Raw genomic sequence first — 18,584 nt, 5'->3', positions numbered from 1 at the left:
AAACTTTCCAATACTGTTTCATTAATCGGATGTCAGGGCAAAACACTGGCACCGAGCGAGTGGAATCAATGAAAAACGACAAAAGTCACCAAAAATGGTTTCGATTTGATGTACTGAACCTAAACATCAAATCCATGGCAACGGCCTCTTAAAATATCTATATGTGATTGTATGATACAATAATCACTCGACTGAATAATTAAATCCATGCACGTTAACCAAATATACATAACAACCCTGTGAATGAAATATGCCGACACCCTAGTGATGCTAATGATTCGTTAGTAACGAAAAAAACACTTTGATGCAAAATCATGAAAATGTTCCCTGGTTTGAAAACACCTAAAACCGTACAGCTAAAGACCGACACTCAAGGAGTGTGTTTTCCTTCCGCGGTAGAGTGGAAATCTTTGGGAGCAGTAGGTTCAGCATCGCAAAAAGGTGCTATCCTTCTTTTTATACATTTGAAGAAAAGCGTCAGGCTCGTTAGCAATTGCTTTCAATTTACTTTCTCAACTGATTCAACTTTTGTCTGGGCTATTAAGCATTAGCCAAATGAAGTCGAATGAATACATTGAATACTTTTCTCGGGATAATCCTTCATGGAACTGGTGTATGTAAAATGCCGTCATCATATCACCGGGTGGATTAGAGACGGATCATTTTTTTGTGAGAGCAAGTATTTATGCTAGCATGCAAAACCGATTCCTAAAAACTTGCACGTTTGCGATTGAAGCTATGAACGGAAGCGAAAGGAAAAAAAAAAACTCTGAACGACGGAAACAGAGTTCCTGTTGTATGTGTACATGAAGCAAAAATAAAGACGTTTTCCTTTTGACTTATTCATCTTCTAGTATCGAACGACGGAACCGCACCCGATGTGAAAATGGCGGAAAAGGAAACAGGTACTGATAACTGTTTCAGTGAGAAGACGTATAACCCTTTTGCCGGCTTTTGGGTTGCAGTACTGCGGGAAACAGTTTTCCTGTTAAAGGATTGGATTTTTTTATAGGTGAGAAATGCGCGATTTTGAAATTATTTATAACTATTTTTGCACACTTTTGTCGGAGGAATGCAAACTCTTTATCGTACTTAAAGAAAACAAAATTGTTTATAGATCATTTTATTTTATTTTGGTTATCTTTGCCAAGAAAGCATGCATACAAATTTAGCATACACTCTCAAAAAGTCTTTCACTTCGGAATCGAGGCCAAATTAAAATTCAATTCAACGGTTGAAGAGTTTCTGATAACTTGTTAAAATTTCTTAGAGAGAAGATAATGTGTTGAAAAATAATTTCCCTAGTTTTAAACAAGAAAACAAATGGTATCGAACACTCTTACCAGCCGCTACCAAATTTTGGGCCAAAACCTACTCAAAATCAACAAGTGTTACGCCATAACAAAGCACGTTACCCATTTTTACCGATCAACTCAAAGTTTGAGTAGATGACGACCTAATTTTGGGTAGCTTTTAGAAGAGCTCGACAATGAGTGATTTCTTCTAAAAAAAAAAAAAGATTTTCAGTGAGTGTTCTTTACGTTCCTCGAAACTGCTACAATATGTGATTATTAGTTGATAGTCATACAAGCTTACTTCGGCGTTTTCGGTGTTCAATCGCTCCAATAATGCACATTAATATTTACTATCGATGGTTTAATTTTCCTTTTTCAAGGCAGTTCATGAAAAGTATACCATGACAATCCCAGATAATCATGACCAGTCCAACCTATTGAGCCTCCCTAGACTGAATCGGAACACTCATTTCGGCATCAGTTCATTGTTGGATAATCATTATGTTTTCTGGCGTGTAATAATGGATCCAGGTCTCGTCAACAATTACCAACGTACACAAAAAGTCCAACCGAATCTGCATCAGCATAGCCTAGCATGTTTCCAAAGAGCGCTCGCGTTCGTCTTTTTAGTCACAGCACCATTTCGTGTAGTTTTGACATTATGCTTTGTGAGTGGAAAGCTTCATTGGTAGTGGAGTCTCGCTCTCCATGGAACTCTTGAAACCACAATTTCACAGTGCAATAACTTTTGTTTGTCTTTGTTTGGCCATAACTTTTGTTTGGCTTCCTTCGCCGTTTTGCTTCCCATAAATGTTTTTTTTTTCAAACCAAATTTTTTAACCAAAAAGTTTTTTATATGTAAAAAATAAATATGTAAATAGTATGTAAAAAGCAACCTATAATTTCCGATTTCGGAAAGGGCCAGGACCTTTTGGGCCAACCTCTGGGTACTTGCCTAATACTGATACTGATTGCTGAGTGATAATCGCAAATCTTCTCATACTCGTAGTCGTTATTAATCCGATGTATAAATATAGAGAATTCAATTGCTGTATCACCATCAGAAACTTCATTGTGGAAAAATGAAGCTTTCCATTTTTCCACAATGGATTTGGTGATTTTATTATATAGAAATCATTATGAATATTAGTCAATAAAAATAAAATTGATTGAGACCTAAACTGGATATTTTGTCAAAAAGCAATGAAGTGTTTCATTCTCCTCAACGAGAAAAAGTAAAATGGTATCGTTTTCAGCATCGGGAATATAATCGATATTGCGCTAATTAAAGTCATAATGCAGAAATTGTTCATACCTTATAATAAAAAAAAAACCGGAATTTTAATTTAAAATTTCCGCGCTTGTCCAATCGGTAAACTTTTATTCTCTCAACGTTGGCAACACTTTTATACATATTCTGTCAAATTTTGACGCATATCGTACGATTAGTTTTTGTTTGGCGTCTATACAAAGAAGTTGAAAAATTTTCGTGTGGCGATTTTTATAATGGATGAAAACTTAGAACAACGTGCGTGCATCAAATTTTGTGTTGCAAATGGATTTAAGTATTCCGAAACGTTGAAAATGTTAGAAAAGGCCTTTGGTGAATCGTGTCTAACGCTTCAAAGGTGGTCGTACAAGCTTGGATCATGATGAGATCCCTGTTACTGTTACTGAAGAAAACATTGAATCGACGAAGCAAATCGTGTTGCAAAATCGTTCTGTACCGATTAGAGAGATTGCTGTGTTGCTGGGCATCTCTTATGGATCAGCCGAACACATTTTAACTGATGTTTTGGGTTTGAAACGCGCCGCTTCTCGGCTGGTGCCAAAAAAGCTGAATTTTATTCAAAAACAGCGTCGTGTTGATGTGGCCAAAGAGATGATTTCCAACGCAGATAGTGACCCCACATTCATCGAATGCATCATAACTGGTGATGAGGTGTGGATCTATGAATATGACGTCGAAACCGCACAACAATCGACCGAATGGCGCTTCGAAGGCACGCACGTTGTTTTTAATTTATATCCATTATAAAAATCGCCACACGAAAATTTTTCAACTTCTTTGTATAGACGCCAAACAAAAACTAATCGTACGATATGCGTCAAAATTTGACAGAATGTGTATAAAAGTGTTGCCAACGTTGAGAGAATAAAAGTTTACCGATTGGACAAGCGCGGAAATTTTAAAATGAAAATTTCGGTTCGATCATAAGGTATGTTTTTTGGGCATTCTTAGGGGGAAAACACACTAAAACGAAAATATGTGTTTCACCTGCAAAATGAATTTTTACCCATACATGTTCAAATTCTTCAATAGCAATAAGAACACCTCCCCCAGATCTTTTTTTTTTCAGATGTATGGAATTCACGTACGTTTCTAAAAGCGTTGTAAATGTTTCCGAACGAACACCCAACAATATTTTCATCAATCCTAAGTGCGCTCTTCTTACGGTTAAAATTTGGACAACATGCTACAATTTCTGTCGACGGCTGACAATTTTTTCTGACAATGGCTATCGATTTGTATAGTTTTGAGTTAAAAAAAATGTTTCACGTTTTTTGTTTCGCCGGTTTACAATATCTAACACGTTTTACCCTATGACTCCGGAACCAGAAATCGGATCCGGATAAAATACAGGAATTTTGTAATACACGTTTTTTGTTTCGCCGGTTCACAATATCTAACACGTTTTACCCTATGACTCCGGAACCAGAAATCGGATCCGGATAAAATACAGGAATTTTGTAATACACGACCACAATTTCCAGTGCTTCTGGAACCGGAGACCGGGAACCAGGATAGCCGAAATTGGTTTGTTTAGTTGCCCACTGATAATGTCTATCGATTTGTGTAGTAAATTTCGCCGGCTTAAATGACGGAACACACTTTACCCCATAACTCCGGAGATGGAAGCGGATCCGAATGAAATTCAGGAACTCCGTATGGGACCAGGAGACATTTCATTTGAATCTAAGTTTGTCAAAATCGGTTTAGCTATCTCCGAGAAAACCTAGTGAGATTATTTGACACATACACACACATACATACACACACAGACATTGCTCAGCTCGATGAACTGAGTCAAATGGTTTGTGACCATTTTTACTAGTCGATTTTTGGGTGTTTGCATAACCTTTCTATATGAGAAAGGCAAAAATGGAAATAGCGAATCCCGTTTATTGATAAAACATTGCTTTTTGAATGGAAAAACCGCACAAGTCCAGCAATGGTTTGAGAAGTGTTACCCGCACTTGGATTAAAAACAAAGATTTGTGGTATTCTCATTTTAAACGTGACCAAATTAAGGAAAAATTGAGAATTGGATGAACGTAAAATTAAAGCTCGACACAACTGGAAGTGCTTTTACGATCTTGTGCGAAAATCTGGGCATAAATAATGTATTTTCCAAATTGGTGCTCCATTCGCTTACAATCCATTCGATCCAGAGAATTGGTTGGCACTGTTTAGTCGCAAAAATGGGATTTCTTGCGTTGGTATGAAACAGTGGACGAAACATGGATCAGCATTCAGACGGAGGAAAATGCAACACGTAGCTGGAACAAGCATGGCGACAGTTTTTAGATGCTCGAGACATAATTAGCATCGACTATCTTGAAAAGAATAGTAAAATCAAAAGTGATTATTACATTAGGTTATTAATGAATTTGAAGTGCGGAATCGGCTTCCAGTGAATAAGGAAAAATCATCTTTAACCAAGGCCAAATTGGAAGAATTGGGCACCGATCTGTTTCTTCATCCACCATATTCTCAATAACCTTTCCAAATTTTCTGAGGCCCGGAGGGCCGAATGTCATATACCAATCGATTCAGCTTGACGAGCTGAGCAAATTTCCGTGTGTATGTATGTGTGTGGGTCTGTATGTGTGTTGTCAACTAAGAGGTCGAGATCTCAGAGATGGCTGGACCGATTTCGATCAAACTAGTCGCAAATGAAAGGTCTCCCGGTCACCCTGAACGCTATCGAATGGTTTTGAGATCGGATGTTTACTTTTGGAGTAATACGAAGTTTTATGTTTTTTTGACAATATCTGCTACACTTGACCTTAAAAACAGAATATGTTTTTTCCTTTCTCATATAGAAAGGTTATGCAATCACTGTGAAAACTGACTCAGTTCGTCGAGTACGCAAAATGTCTGTGTGTGTATGTGTGTGTGCGTATGTGTGTATGTAACGTTTTTTGCACTAACTTTTCTCGAAGAACCGATTTTCACAAACTTAGGTTCAAATGAAAGGACTTGAGGTCCCATACAAAATTCCTGAATATTGTTTGGAAATATAGGGTAAAGTGGGTTAAAAATTGTACACCATCACTGAAAATGGGGAAAAACCTTAAAAAAAAATCTAAATCGACCTCAAATATTTTCCAATTGATAGTTTTTATCAGTAGACGGTCAAACAAACCGATTTCGGTTATTCTTTAAAGAATCGAAGAAAATTATTTTGAAGAATACCACACTATTATATATGATAGTATGATTGATATGAGAAAGGCATCATTACACCACTAGGTGGATTAAAACAGGTTTAGACTTAGATTCTGCACGGTAATAGCTATCCAACAAGCCATAGATTGTCAAAATTCGTCCATTTTTAACGGATATATCGACATTTTTGTGTAACTATATTGTTTTAAACTACTTACAGAAAAATGCTGGAAGAACATAAAACCCATTCGACGAACCATTCGAATCAGTTCGTCGAGATCAGCAAATGCGTGTGTGACAAAAAGTTTCACTCAATTTTCTCGGAGATGACTCAACCGTTTTCTACAAACTCATATCCATATGAAATGGCGTATGCTCCCAAACAAGGTTCCTGAATTATCTTTGGTTCCGACTTCTGGTTCCGGAACTACAGGATGATATGTGAAACGAAATTAAAATGGTGTAACTCATTTTTCTCGTAGATAGTTGAACCGATCTAAGATTCAAATGAAATCTAAGAATCATCTAAGATTGAAATGAAAAGTTTCAAGATCCTATAAACGTCTTGCTTTTCAGTCAGATCCAACTTCCGGTTTAGGGGATGATTAGTATAAAAATGTCTATTTCACATATATTAATCAGGTTTATCGGGTTAGCAGATTTGGATAGTCGATAACCAAATAAACTTATTTCAGTTTCAGTGGTATTCAGTTTTCGATTCGGAAGGCACCCAAAAATATAATTCGCACTACGATTTCTCCAAGATTTCTACGCTGATATTCAAACATTTTGGAACAAATGTAAACTATACAGCTACTCATGTGAATTTATCTGACTTCGGCTACAACGAGTTTCCAATTTCCCGTTCCAGTATCGAATCGTTTCTCAAAGCTCAATCGTTTTCTCCAAAAAAGCCAAATTGACTTTCAGAAACAAAAATTCAAATTGAAAAAAAATTTATTGTTCCATACAAAATTAACTAATTTCATCCAATTCTGACTTCCGATTCTGGAATTACAGTATGCTGATTTTTTTAAATTCAAACCGATATAGAAGATGACAATCCCGAAAAGCTTTGAAGTTGGACTTAAAACTATTGCAATTTATTCGTCATATGGCCATACGAATCGGTTTGGGTTATGCTGTTTCCTGAATACCGACTCTGGAAGTACCTTAAATTACGGTAAACTTTAAAGTGGAACTTACTTCGACATATCATGGAATGTTTAATAGCTTGCCGCACTTTTAGATTCAAATTCGATCCGATTTGCAGTTTCGACATTACAGAGTAATGAATGATTAAGATCTCAAATCGCCACATAAAACGACGATCATTAAAATAATGTCATGAACACTGAAATACCGAAGAATATTTATGCAAAAAACGCATGCGGATTGATAAAAAAGGTATCATCCCACTTTTAGGTGGATTAAGCTCGTTTTTTCACTATCAAAAACAATAACTGTGGTGAACTGGCCCTTTCCATTCAGCGTTGCTAGTTCTATAGAAAATTTAATAAAGTACTACGTTAACAGTGTACCACACGTAAAATGTGTCCATGTGGTCGAAGCATTCCGTATTATAAATTGTATTCGCAAATATTACCATTGTTTTTCGCTCGATATTTCTTGTAGGTAATTACCCACCTTTGAAATTTTCGGGTGGGTAGTATTACCCACTGTACCAACCTCTTTCACCGGAGGTTTTTGTTTTGAGGAGATCTTACTGAACACGATTGTTTTGAACAATTCAAATTAGATAAAACTATTTCCAAACCTTGACTTATGATAACACTGTCAATATTTTCTTTTTCTTCTATGTAATCAATAGAATTGTCGCATTATATCAATATCGCTAATATCAAGTGATATGTGGATTTGTTTGATATCCTATGATATCACGTATCACATCCTTTGATATCTAATACAGTTTGATGTGAACACTTTGACGAGATATGCATATCATCTCGGTATATCAAGTGATATCAGCGCTAATGTGAATGTGGTACAATCGAGTCTTAATCCCGAGACTTTTGCACAGGCTGAAGCAAATTTAAGCTCAATTCAATCTGGAATAATTGTCACATCATTCAATCTCTTTGCACCGGAATCGTTTGCTTATCACAAAGACGAAAATCCAGAAACCTCATAGTCTGAAATCATTTCCCTGAGACTCATGCTCATCGAATCAGCTACTCAGCAGCATCCTTTCTGACAAATGGTTGTTAACGCCCACTTCCCACCGGGCGGCTCGTTGGTCGCCTGCTCCCGAGCGGAATATTTATAAGATAATTCGTGACATTGAAACTGCTGATTACATCGTTTCGTCTCTGCTTCCACGACATTTAACCCACATCCAACGAGTGGAGTGCCATGTGGAGCCGACCGGGCAAGAGGAGACAGCAACAAACAGAGTGCCCGGTGATGACTCAGCGTCGTTGTCGAATTCTTCCTTCATCCTGTAGACCAAAACAAAGGTTTTTTTCCAGAGAAGAAATATTTCCGTTTAGATGCTATCGTAAACGACAAAAAACGTACCTGATGAAGATGTCCCGTTAGAGAATGGTCTCCAAGGAAGTGGAAATTGCTCACAGCTCGAAAAAAAAGACATAATTGGCCACTTTTGAATGCTGTGTGGGTGAAATGTTCCAAGCAGTGACAGTCGGTGTCGGTGGAATGGAATGTTTTAATTTCGTTTTTCGATCGTATTCATACTACTATATCGCTCAATTTATCGGGTGATTGATGTATTGGGGTGCGTAATCCTGCATTTCTTCACGTTTTGCCTCATAAGTGCCTAAAATCTTCGTTTTATCTTGCCATTGAGATAGAAAAGTAATATGAACTTTATATGTACTTGTAGTACACTTCTAGTTTTAAAGTACAGAAATGCAAAATACAATAATCTTCTTTTCTGGTGTTGACTTGAATGTGTCAAAAGTTTAAAATATCTATTACACCATCCATTCTCATTTCTAATTAATGCTAAAATTTAACGAACGGTTTCTTTATTCTTCGCTGTAATTAGAATAAATATTACCTCTAATCGTAAACCGGACCCTTCTACGTCGGTTTACGGGCTGCTATCTGGACAGCTGAAGACGCAATTATGATACAACACTCGTTCCGACTCTAGAGCTCTTGCTTTCGATATTGCATTTTCCGTTCGCGTGGGCTTCCAAAATAATCGTCTGTCAGCTTCACCGGGTGACTGGTAGTGATCTGAAAGGCAGAACGGACCGAAACATGATTAACAACCACAGTAACTGGGTAACGTTCACGGAAATTGTGCGTGAGTCAACGCGATTGATGGGGATTATACAGTATCCAGGATTAAAGGCCAGGCGAAAATTGTGGAAACCTTTTGATGTTCGTTGAGTAATGGGGAGTGCCGAAGAATGTAATTAAATGTACATTATGTTCCAACAGCACGGACGATAACTAATTAAAAGCTTCTGCGTGATTTTAGCTCTGTTTCTATGTGATGAATGTGGAAAGTATAAAGACCGTATATTACTTATTGAGCTTGAGCGACCACCTCTGGTTGCTACTCCGTTACTGATCGGGATTAGCTGAAATTTCTAGATTTCTAGTTTCTAGATGATCCGACCTGGGACTGGAAAATCATTCTTCAATGTACATCTTCTGGTAATTCCAGAATTCATTGATCAGTACCGGCGCCGGCCAGGCCCGAACGTAGATCGTCTAGGGAATGGGAAGGGATGTTGGTTCAACACTTGTTGTAACTAGAGGCCGTATATACTACTGCGCACTCCACGAATGTCACGGGAGAAGGATATTTGTTAGTAAAAATTTCAGTATTGGTATTATTCGCGCGACTCAGTGGGCCGTATGAGTAAAATGTAGTAAAGTCTGTTGTTTGTAGTATCTTCTAAAAACAAAGTCCACAGTACGGCATGTATGCATTTGGCATGAATAAAAAAACAAGTTCGAACGGGTAGTTAATGCTACCTTCGAATTTGAACATTTATTGCATGCCGTATCGACTCGGAGCCGGAAAAGCTGGAAAAAGTATGCACAAAGCCAGAAACGTAGTTACTGCTGCAAAAATGCCACTTTATTTAATTTTTCTACTTCATTTTACCAGCAAACACACGAGTAGCAACCTCTGGAGCCACCTACCGAAAAATTGTAGTAAATACTACATGTTCGAAAGTTGTTGTGCAGTAAAGTCTCTGCTTTTGACAGGAACGTGATCCACATGTAGCATTTACTACCGAAATTCAAGCATGCTACGTTTTATTCATACGGCCCAGTATGTTCCGATTTCAAGATGCTCGGATGCACCACTAAACTCACTGACTTCCCGAGTGAACGTTTCAACCATATCCTATATTGAAGTCCCGGGAAGTCTTGATTCACATCTCTTATTCGAGGAAACTGAAGAAAAATTTGCAATACTATCGCGTAAAGAATAAAAACTTCCCTATTTTTTATAAAAGATATTACGTGATACAAAATAAACGACTGAATAGGATTTATACAAATTAGTTGATTCATCATCATCATTAAAATCATTTTAAATCACCAATTAATGGTCAACAGATTTCATGCGCGTCTTGATTCTTTATTATTTCCGCTTTATTATTTTAATTATTTATTAAAATTATTAATTGGTTATATTGGTTGATCTGGGCAGCCGGCTACCGAGAAAAATATTAATTTTTTGTTTGAAATTATCATATCAGGTGTTTTTTACCTTTTTTATAAATATAAAAAAAAGGTAAAGAATTCGCTCAAACTTTAGGGCCCAATGTCATATACCAATCGATTCAGCTCGACGAACTGAGCAAATGTCCGTGTGTGTGTGTGTGTGTGTGTGTGTGTGTGTGTGTGTGTGTGTGTGTGTGTGTGTGTTCGTGTAAGTGTGTGTCTGTATGTGTGTTGCCAACTAAGAGGTCGAGATCTCAGAGATGGCTGGAGCGATTTCGATCAAACTAGTCGCAAATGAAAGGTCTTCCCGTCACCCAGAACGCTATTGAATGGTTTTGAGATCGGATGTTTACTTTTTGAGTTATACGAAGTAATATGTCAAAATTTTCAATTTTTTGACAGTATCTGTCACAATTGACATTGAAAACAGAATATATTTTCAGACTTAGATTCCGCACGGTAATGCCTATCCAACAAGCCATAGATTGTTAAAATCCGTCCATTTTAACAAAGATATCGAATTTTTTGTGTAAGCGACTTTTTCCCCTATTCCAGCAGTAGAAGTTTTGAGCGCTGTCTGGCAAAGAAATGCTTGGGAGCAACATAAAACACGATTTTTTATACTGTTACATACATTTGTTTCTAAGTACCCAAAAGACTGTGTACAGCATGGTATCGTTCGAATATGCCATATGTAAACCAAATGATGGTAGAACTTTCGAGTTGAAAGGAATTCCATAACTATATTGATTTAAATTACTTACAGCAATAAATGCTGGAAGAACATAACAGCCATATACCATTCGAATCAGTTCGTCGAGATCAGCAAATGCGTGTGTGACAAATAATTTCACTTAATTTTTTTCGGAGATGACTCAACCGTTTTCTACAAACTCAGATTCATATGAAAAGTCGTATGCTCCTAAATAAGGTTCCTGAATTATGTTTGGTTCCGATCTCTGGTTCCGGAGCTACAGGATGATATGTGAAACGAAATAAAAATTGTGTAACTCATTTTTCGCGTAAGAATCATCTAAGATTTAAATGAAAAGTTTTAAGATTCTATAAAACATCTTGTTTTTCAGTCAGATCCAACTTCTGGTTTCGGAGATACAGGGTGATTAGTATAAAAATGTCTATTTCACATAAACTAATCAGGTTTATCAGGTCAGCAGATTTGGATAGTCGATAACCAAATAAACTTATTTCATTTTTGGTTGTATTCAGTTTCCGTTTCGGAAGGCAGTTTCGGTTTGGGTTATGCTGGTTCCTGAATACCGGCTCTGGAAGTACTTTAAATTACCCTAAACTCCAAAGTAGAAATCACTTCGACATACCATGGAATGTTTAATCGATTGTTACACTTTTAGATTCAAATTCGATCCGATATGCAGTTTCGACATTACAGAGTTATGAGTGAATAAAATCTCAAATTGCTACTTAAAACGACGAACATTAGAATAATGTCATGAAAACTGAAACACCGAAGAATATTCATGCAAAAAAACATATACGGATTGATAAAGAAAGGTATCATCTCACTGCTAGGTGGTTTAAGCACGTTTTTATTTTCAAACTTGTCAGTTGAATAATGAGCTACTTTGTAGAGAAACAGTTAGTTTTTGTTTAATAACCTCGGGCACAAACGTCGGATCATTTTGTTTATTTCAAGGTCACACTTTTTTTTATGTTAGCATATTTTTGCAATCATATAACCGTCGACATACAACCGTGTTACTTTCCTTTACGTTTCGTCTTCGACATGTCAGAGCACGGCAGTTTGTATAGAATTGTTACGCATCCTGGCGGTTAAATCTAAACCGCCAAACAGATGTAAAAAAAAGTAGCTACTGAAGTATGGATTGAACAGTTTTTATGACTGCAGTGTGGGAAAAATAGCATAATAGATTACCAACATCACACCATGGGCATGAAAATACAGTTTCGCAAAGGGGGGTACAAAGGAAAAACCAATAGTTACCGAAAGCGATGAAATAAATCTTCTTATTTTTCCTGTGCAACCATATCCTACCCTAATGGCCATATCTGTAACGATTTTTTGTGCAATTTGTAGAGAATTAAATTGAAATAGAGTAACTTCTTTTTGTTGTCCTTTTGGTATTATTTACATTGCCCATACTTAACCAATAATATGTTGAAACGGATGAGATAATATATTTGTGTGGAATCATAAATTGAATTGAATTTTTCGTTTGATGAGAATTGCATTCTAGTTGATTGAGTTGTATTGTTAACATTTTGATGAGCTTTTAGATGCATTGGTTAATCCAACTAGTAGGATATCGTATTAATCTTGGTTGACAGACACCTTGACTAACTTCAATTGTTGATACATGTTCGGAAAAGATTCGTTAGACTGACAGCTGGGGATTTTCTTATGTTCATTGTATTCGTAAGATGTGTGACCTGTTTCGATTCAGTTCGTTAGTTAGTTTGTTGGATATTCTAGTGCAATCTGATGGCGTAGTTTCCGGGAAGTAGCTCACCAGCATCAGGATGTAGTTGGAAATGGATTACATTGTCACTTACAATTGGTTCCCAATACATGTTGCCATTTCTCAGAAACGTTTTCCGTTCTAGATGTGTAAAAAACCACGACGTATTCAATGTTCTCTTATATTTATTTCTATTTATTTTTCTTTTTTTTTCAGAGGTTCCATCTAAGAGGGCTGCGGACTGCAGACCATTTATCATCGACCGAGAACGGCAACAGAAAGACTAATGCAGGAAACTCAAAGCGGCCTCTAGCGACTAATTCTATATCACGATAATCGAACATCTACTGTGCGACAGGAACACTTTGCCGATTGGTGCCGAAGAGCGAGATGATTCCCTCTGGAGGAGAAATAACACATAAAATGTTATTGGCTTATTGATATTACCACTCGCGTTGAGACGCTGTGCTAAGGACTTTCGATTCATTCGAGTTGACTTGTGGGGAGTTGATATACAGCACCAAAATAAGCTTAACGGAAGTCAAGAACAGAAAAGCTAATTTTGAAGCAAATATGCTTAGAAGATTTTGTGTTCACGAACAGCTGCGTATCAGCTTAAATAAAATAAACCTAGATTCCCCAGTGTAATAGTACTGTAGTTGAGAAACCCGTGACACCAAAAGCGCCGTCTGGTGTAGAATGGGTGCGTAAATGCTCCTAAAATGCATGCATAAAGTTGCCTGCGCATTTAACATAACCACAGTAGCTAATGGAAAAAAGTGCACCCGTTTCTCACTAGAGGTGCTGTTAGTGTCACCATAATGGGAAATCTATGTTTATTTGATTTATGGTATCAGATAGACTCTCTTTTATTTCGGAAAAACTTTCGGGGTGCTAGCAAAGATAATAAAAAAAGTTATCAGTTTCCTCAGTATTTCTTGGGTTGCTAATATATTGTACGTCATATATTGAAGAGTATAGATACATAATACGAGATCAAATTGATATTTCTTGAAGGAATCATTATTGCGAAAACCAGAAGACATGACTCAGTCAAAGTTCGGTTCGCAGCCTTTTATCTACAGATGGTTGGATGCTTGTGCTCTGTTATAACCCCGATGGAAAAGTTTGTTAATCTTTCTTTGTTATCTTTGCTACCAGCTCAACTTCGAGTAAATATGTGCACGGGAAAACTTTTCGCTTTGTCAAGAAACAATTAACAGCAGTGTAGTGGGATCCGGTGCGCTTCGGGAAATGTAAATATGCCCTATCTTAATTAGAAAAATAAAGGTGACCCCAAGCAGACGCTCGAGCCGGGAAGGACGTTCAATTTGATTACGGTGTGAAAACCTAGATACCTGTTTACCAAAACATAGGCGCGACTATGTTATGCTAGTTGGTGGATGAGTGGAAACCGTATCAGTGTCAAAAGAAAAAAACCCTAGTGCTACGTCTCCAGTAGCGAAACTTTGAAGTATGAGCGCTGGCGAGCTACATTTCAATTACCTGTCAGCAGTAGCCTTCGCCATTTTGGTGCTATTCATGAAAACTGGTAAGTAATTCTACCATGAAACAATATAATAACAAAATCAGTTATAATGTTTTATTTTCGTTTGCAAGACTCATGATAACGTTCATTAATTGGAAAAATAAGTTCTTCCGTTACTTTATATCGAAATATAATGATCAGAATTTCAAAAAAATAAAACAAGAAACCAGATCACTAAATGAATTATTCATTTAATTAAAAAAAATCATTCAACAATTTTGGATTGAAACGATGCTAAAAGTTAGCTGTGATATAGTTTTTCTGTGTTAAATTTGCTATCTAATTTATTACAACTAATGTTATAAATTTCTGCTTTCGGACTTCTGTAGTTATATCAAATTTAATAATAATTGTGATACAAACGTTTCAAAATCTGTTACGATTCTTTTTCCCCCTAGCTTACCCGCCAAAAATATTTCAAAATATGTTACAAAATATTTCAGAAATAAATTACTCCAGTTGTTATAATTCTGTTATTGCCATCTGATCGGGAAGTGCCAAATATACTATATATCAATATGGATCACTCGTGCTATTCACGAGGGACATCACATCAAAGTGCGGTGGCAAAAAAGATTACTAATACGCTACAATTTTTTTAATGCACATATGACAGTTCTCTTAATCAATACACTGATCCAAACAACTCCAAATATATGGAATATTTCTCGATATACACTGCACGAAAAAATAAACTGTAAATACGGTTCAGAATCGCAATCTGATACTAACTCAGATAAGAACTAATCCCTACCCAAGTAACATTTTTTATATTATTAAATACTTGTAGCTGTCTTCAATGCTACATAATAAATCTTGCAATAAAACTTTAAACTCCACGAAAGCCTACTGAAAACCTCTATAAGAGCATGTTCCTGCAAAGTGGACCATTCTTCATAAGGTTTATAAATCAAAATGAAGAATCAGCATAAACCTGCTTTAAAACTCCAAATTCAAGAAAATTTTGAAACCAGCTTTACGATCAACATTAAATTTCTTTGGATGGAATGAATTCCGCTATGAATAAACTGTCGTTTTGATGATATTTTTCTTGACTATGTGTGTCATGTCTACTTTGAATGCAATCAGTAAGAATATATATTTTAATTACGAGTTTGAGACCTTTTCCGAACGTAAAAACTTCATGCGCTTTCATTTTTATCGTGAATGTAAGGATAAAAATAAGAATTATAACTAATTGCCTTGAAATAAATGCGGTTTTTGCGAAAGTCTCCATGATTTATGAAAATTATTTTTTGTGATTCATCGTCATTTTTGTATAAAACTATTCTGTGGCGATAAAACTTGTGCATACGATCTGTAAATGAATCATGAAAGTCCAACATATTTCCTCGTTTTTGCATTTCGAAGTTTATTTGATGTCAATAAATGCTACGGTATAGAGCATCACAATGGCGGCCATGAAATTTCTTTTAATGCAAATTACACTCAACCTAAGCAATATTAAGAGTGTTTGCATGGTTTTATTCTAGTGCAAATTGTTTTATTTTTATTTTATTTTTAGTGTAGGTAAAGGGTTTTATAGAAGCTTTGAAAACTATGATATTACTGGTTAAAAGAGACACTTATTATAGTTGTCATAAAACAGGTAGTGATTGAAAAATCAATTACAAAACTCCAATAAATTATAATCAAAACCAAAAGGCATTCGAATTGTTACTTGAGTATTTATATAAATATGTGTGAAATGTGCACGCAGAACTAAATAAATTAATCTTAATGTTAGTTACAGAATTTTACCAACATTTCCGAATTATGTACTACAATTTCTTGATTTGAAAAATTACGGTTACGGTGATAGAAATATACAATATCAGGTTGTTTAATAAATAAATAAATGCTTCAAAGCAAAACAATTTAGTATATGAATAAACCGACGATACGACCAGGCACTCTGAAGAAAAATTGGCATTGAAACTATCTGTTAATGATTCACCGCCAGTGACCGTAAATATAACTACCCCTTGGTAATGATAAAAATAATCTTCTTGGGCAACACTGTTTAGGTTGCTACTAATTAGTTACCAAGGAGCTCCAAAGTAAATAAACAAACAATTTAAATAAAACCCAAAATATATGCGAATGGTACACATTTTTACAGATTCTGTTCAATATTTCAGTAACTTCTGCTGTGAAATCCATAGAAGGTCATCTTTCCATTGTACGTAATGGAAATGCTAACCAGTCAACATGTTCTAGCTACATGCGGTGGTGGACTCGCAAAGACACTCCTGCAAATGGTTTCGTAAAAAAATCAAATTCATATAAACAATTTATCGATCGAGCGTTTTTTAATGTTCTAACGGTAATGATGTAGAATACGGATACAAAAATAAAAAATGATGTAGTATACGAATACAAAAATAAAAAAATAAATTTGTTCCCGACGGTCTGGATTGAATTCTTGAATGTATTAAGGCCAGCCCGCGCCCTGATTCAAACATAGGTGCCCCCATTCTCGTTCGGTAGAATGGCGCTCCAATTTGGGGAAGGTCCCGGTACGACGGTTATTCAGGGTAGAACGTGTATGATCTCTATCCTCCACAATACGGCCACTATGACCGGTACACGCTTGATAGTAGCTTCAAAAGAGATAGACGCATCGATCGGCGTGATTCACGAAATCACGTTCCGCATCATCGTACATAGGAGGTCATTTCGACTATTTAGTCGTAATTAAGAGTTTCCTTCAGGAGCAGAACCTCCGCTTGAGTTTCCGGTTTGAATACGTTAACGCACAAAATCTACTTCTTTAGCTCGTGCGCCTCGATGATCAGCTGATGTGATTCGCGTTCAGTCACGATAACCAGATGTTCCGAATAGGGATTTTCCGCATACGAATTTTCTTCGCTTTTCTCGGCGAGCGAAATTAGACCAACGGATTCATTTATACCGAAGTATTTTATCTGCAATGGAGGGTAAAATAGAGTTAATGTGCTTGGTAAATTGATGATTCATGGCTAGTACAAGCGAATATGCCCTGCTAGCAACTTTTTGTTTATTTGTTTATTTGTTTGCTTGTTCCATCTGACAATAAAAGTCTTAATGAATATAAAGTTAAGTTATAAAATCGAGGATTGCGACACTTTCTGAACAAACTTATGCGATGATTCACCAAAATCGAATAAATTTTCAACTTGGGAGAAAGTTCGAACACACGCTGCAATAGGTTCGTTGGCTCCAAACGATGTCCGATGGAATCTTCGTTGTAGCAAACCTGTTGATCGTAGAGTTCGTTGTGAAACCCGGAAGTCGATGAGAGACAGGATTTTTGGAGAGTCGATTTCGCCGTTGATAATCTTCGCCACAAACGCAGCTTGTTGAATCTTCCTTCGTCGTTCCAGAGTGTCAAGACCTAACAGGCGACATCGATCAGGGTACGGTGACAGATCCAAGGGATTTCGCCAGGGAAGGTCTCTTAGCGCAAGCCGAATAAATCTTTTCTGAACACGCTCAATCCGCAAGTTCCAAACGAGTTGATATGGACTCCATACCAAACTGGCAATTTCCAGCAAAGGTCGCACTAAGGAACAGTATAACGCCTTCAAACAATGTGGAACCTTAAAATCTCTGCTGATTTTAGCTACGAATCCGAGTTGTTTCGTTGCCTTAGATATTAAAGCAGAACGATGCTGATTAAATGTGAGTTTTGCATCCAATACAACACCAAGGTCGTTAACACGGTCAACTCTTGTAAGTGTTTGTCTATCAATTTTGTAGTCGAAGATTAATGGACGAAGTATTCGGTGAAATGTAATTACTTGACATTTGGCAATGCTGATCACAAGATGGTTTCGTCGACACCATGCAACAAATTCATCTAGCAGTTCTTGAAGATGGACGCAGTCCTCATAATTACGAATTACTAAGTACAGCTTCAAATTGTCAGCGTAGATCAGCTTTTCTAATCAATCCGCGCTCCGATTTTCTACCGCCAGTTAACCATGCGCCTTTTGTCGAATTTTGGAATGGTTCGTCTGTTTAATGAAATTCAATTACTTTTTAGAAAATAAATATCGAAATTTCAAATTTTGACTGAAAGTTCAAACCTTATGATCAAAACAGTTCACAGCAAGGGGCAGATCGCTTAGTATATGCACTTTTAATTCATAGACAACTTATAAAAATGACAATTT

The 18,584-nt window shown here is 36.6% G+C and overlaps 1 protein-coding gene across 10 annotated transcripts in view; it reads left to right on the top strand.

The window, feature by feature from the left end:
* LOC131431035 (uncharacterized) overlaps nucleotides 1-18,584 on the top strand; it is a 256,155-nt gene that overhangs the window by 200,940 nt on the left and 36,631 nt on the right. For 4 of the 10 annotated variants that reach the window (XM_058596451.1, XM_058596454.1, XM_058596453.1 and 1 more), the window contains exon 2: nucleotides 14,040-14,430. In XM_058596451.1, the coding sequence (XP_058452434.1) occupies nucleotides 14,355-14,430 (76 nt within the window). In that variant the 5' untranslated portion in view covers nucleotides 14,040-14,354. Of the gene's footprint in view, nucleotides 1-13,094; nucleotides 13,304-13,407; nucleotides 13,835-14,039; nucleotides 14,431-18,584 lie in introns of those variants that run through there. The other 6 variants (XM_058596450.1, XM_058596455.1, XM_058596460.1 and 3 more) reach the window with 4 other exon arrangements.

The sequence above is a fragment of the Malaya genurostris genome, chromosome 2 (assembly GCF_030247185.1).
Source record: "Malaya genurostris strain Urasoe2022 chromosome 2, Malgen_1.1, whole genome shotgun sequence".
Taxonomy (NCBI): Eukaryota; Metazoa; Arthropoda; class Insecta; order Diptera; family Culicidae; genus Malaya; species Malaya genurostris.
This window is presented reverse-complemented; position numbering and strand designations above follow the sequence as displayed.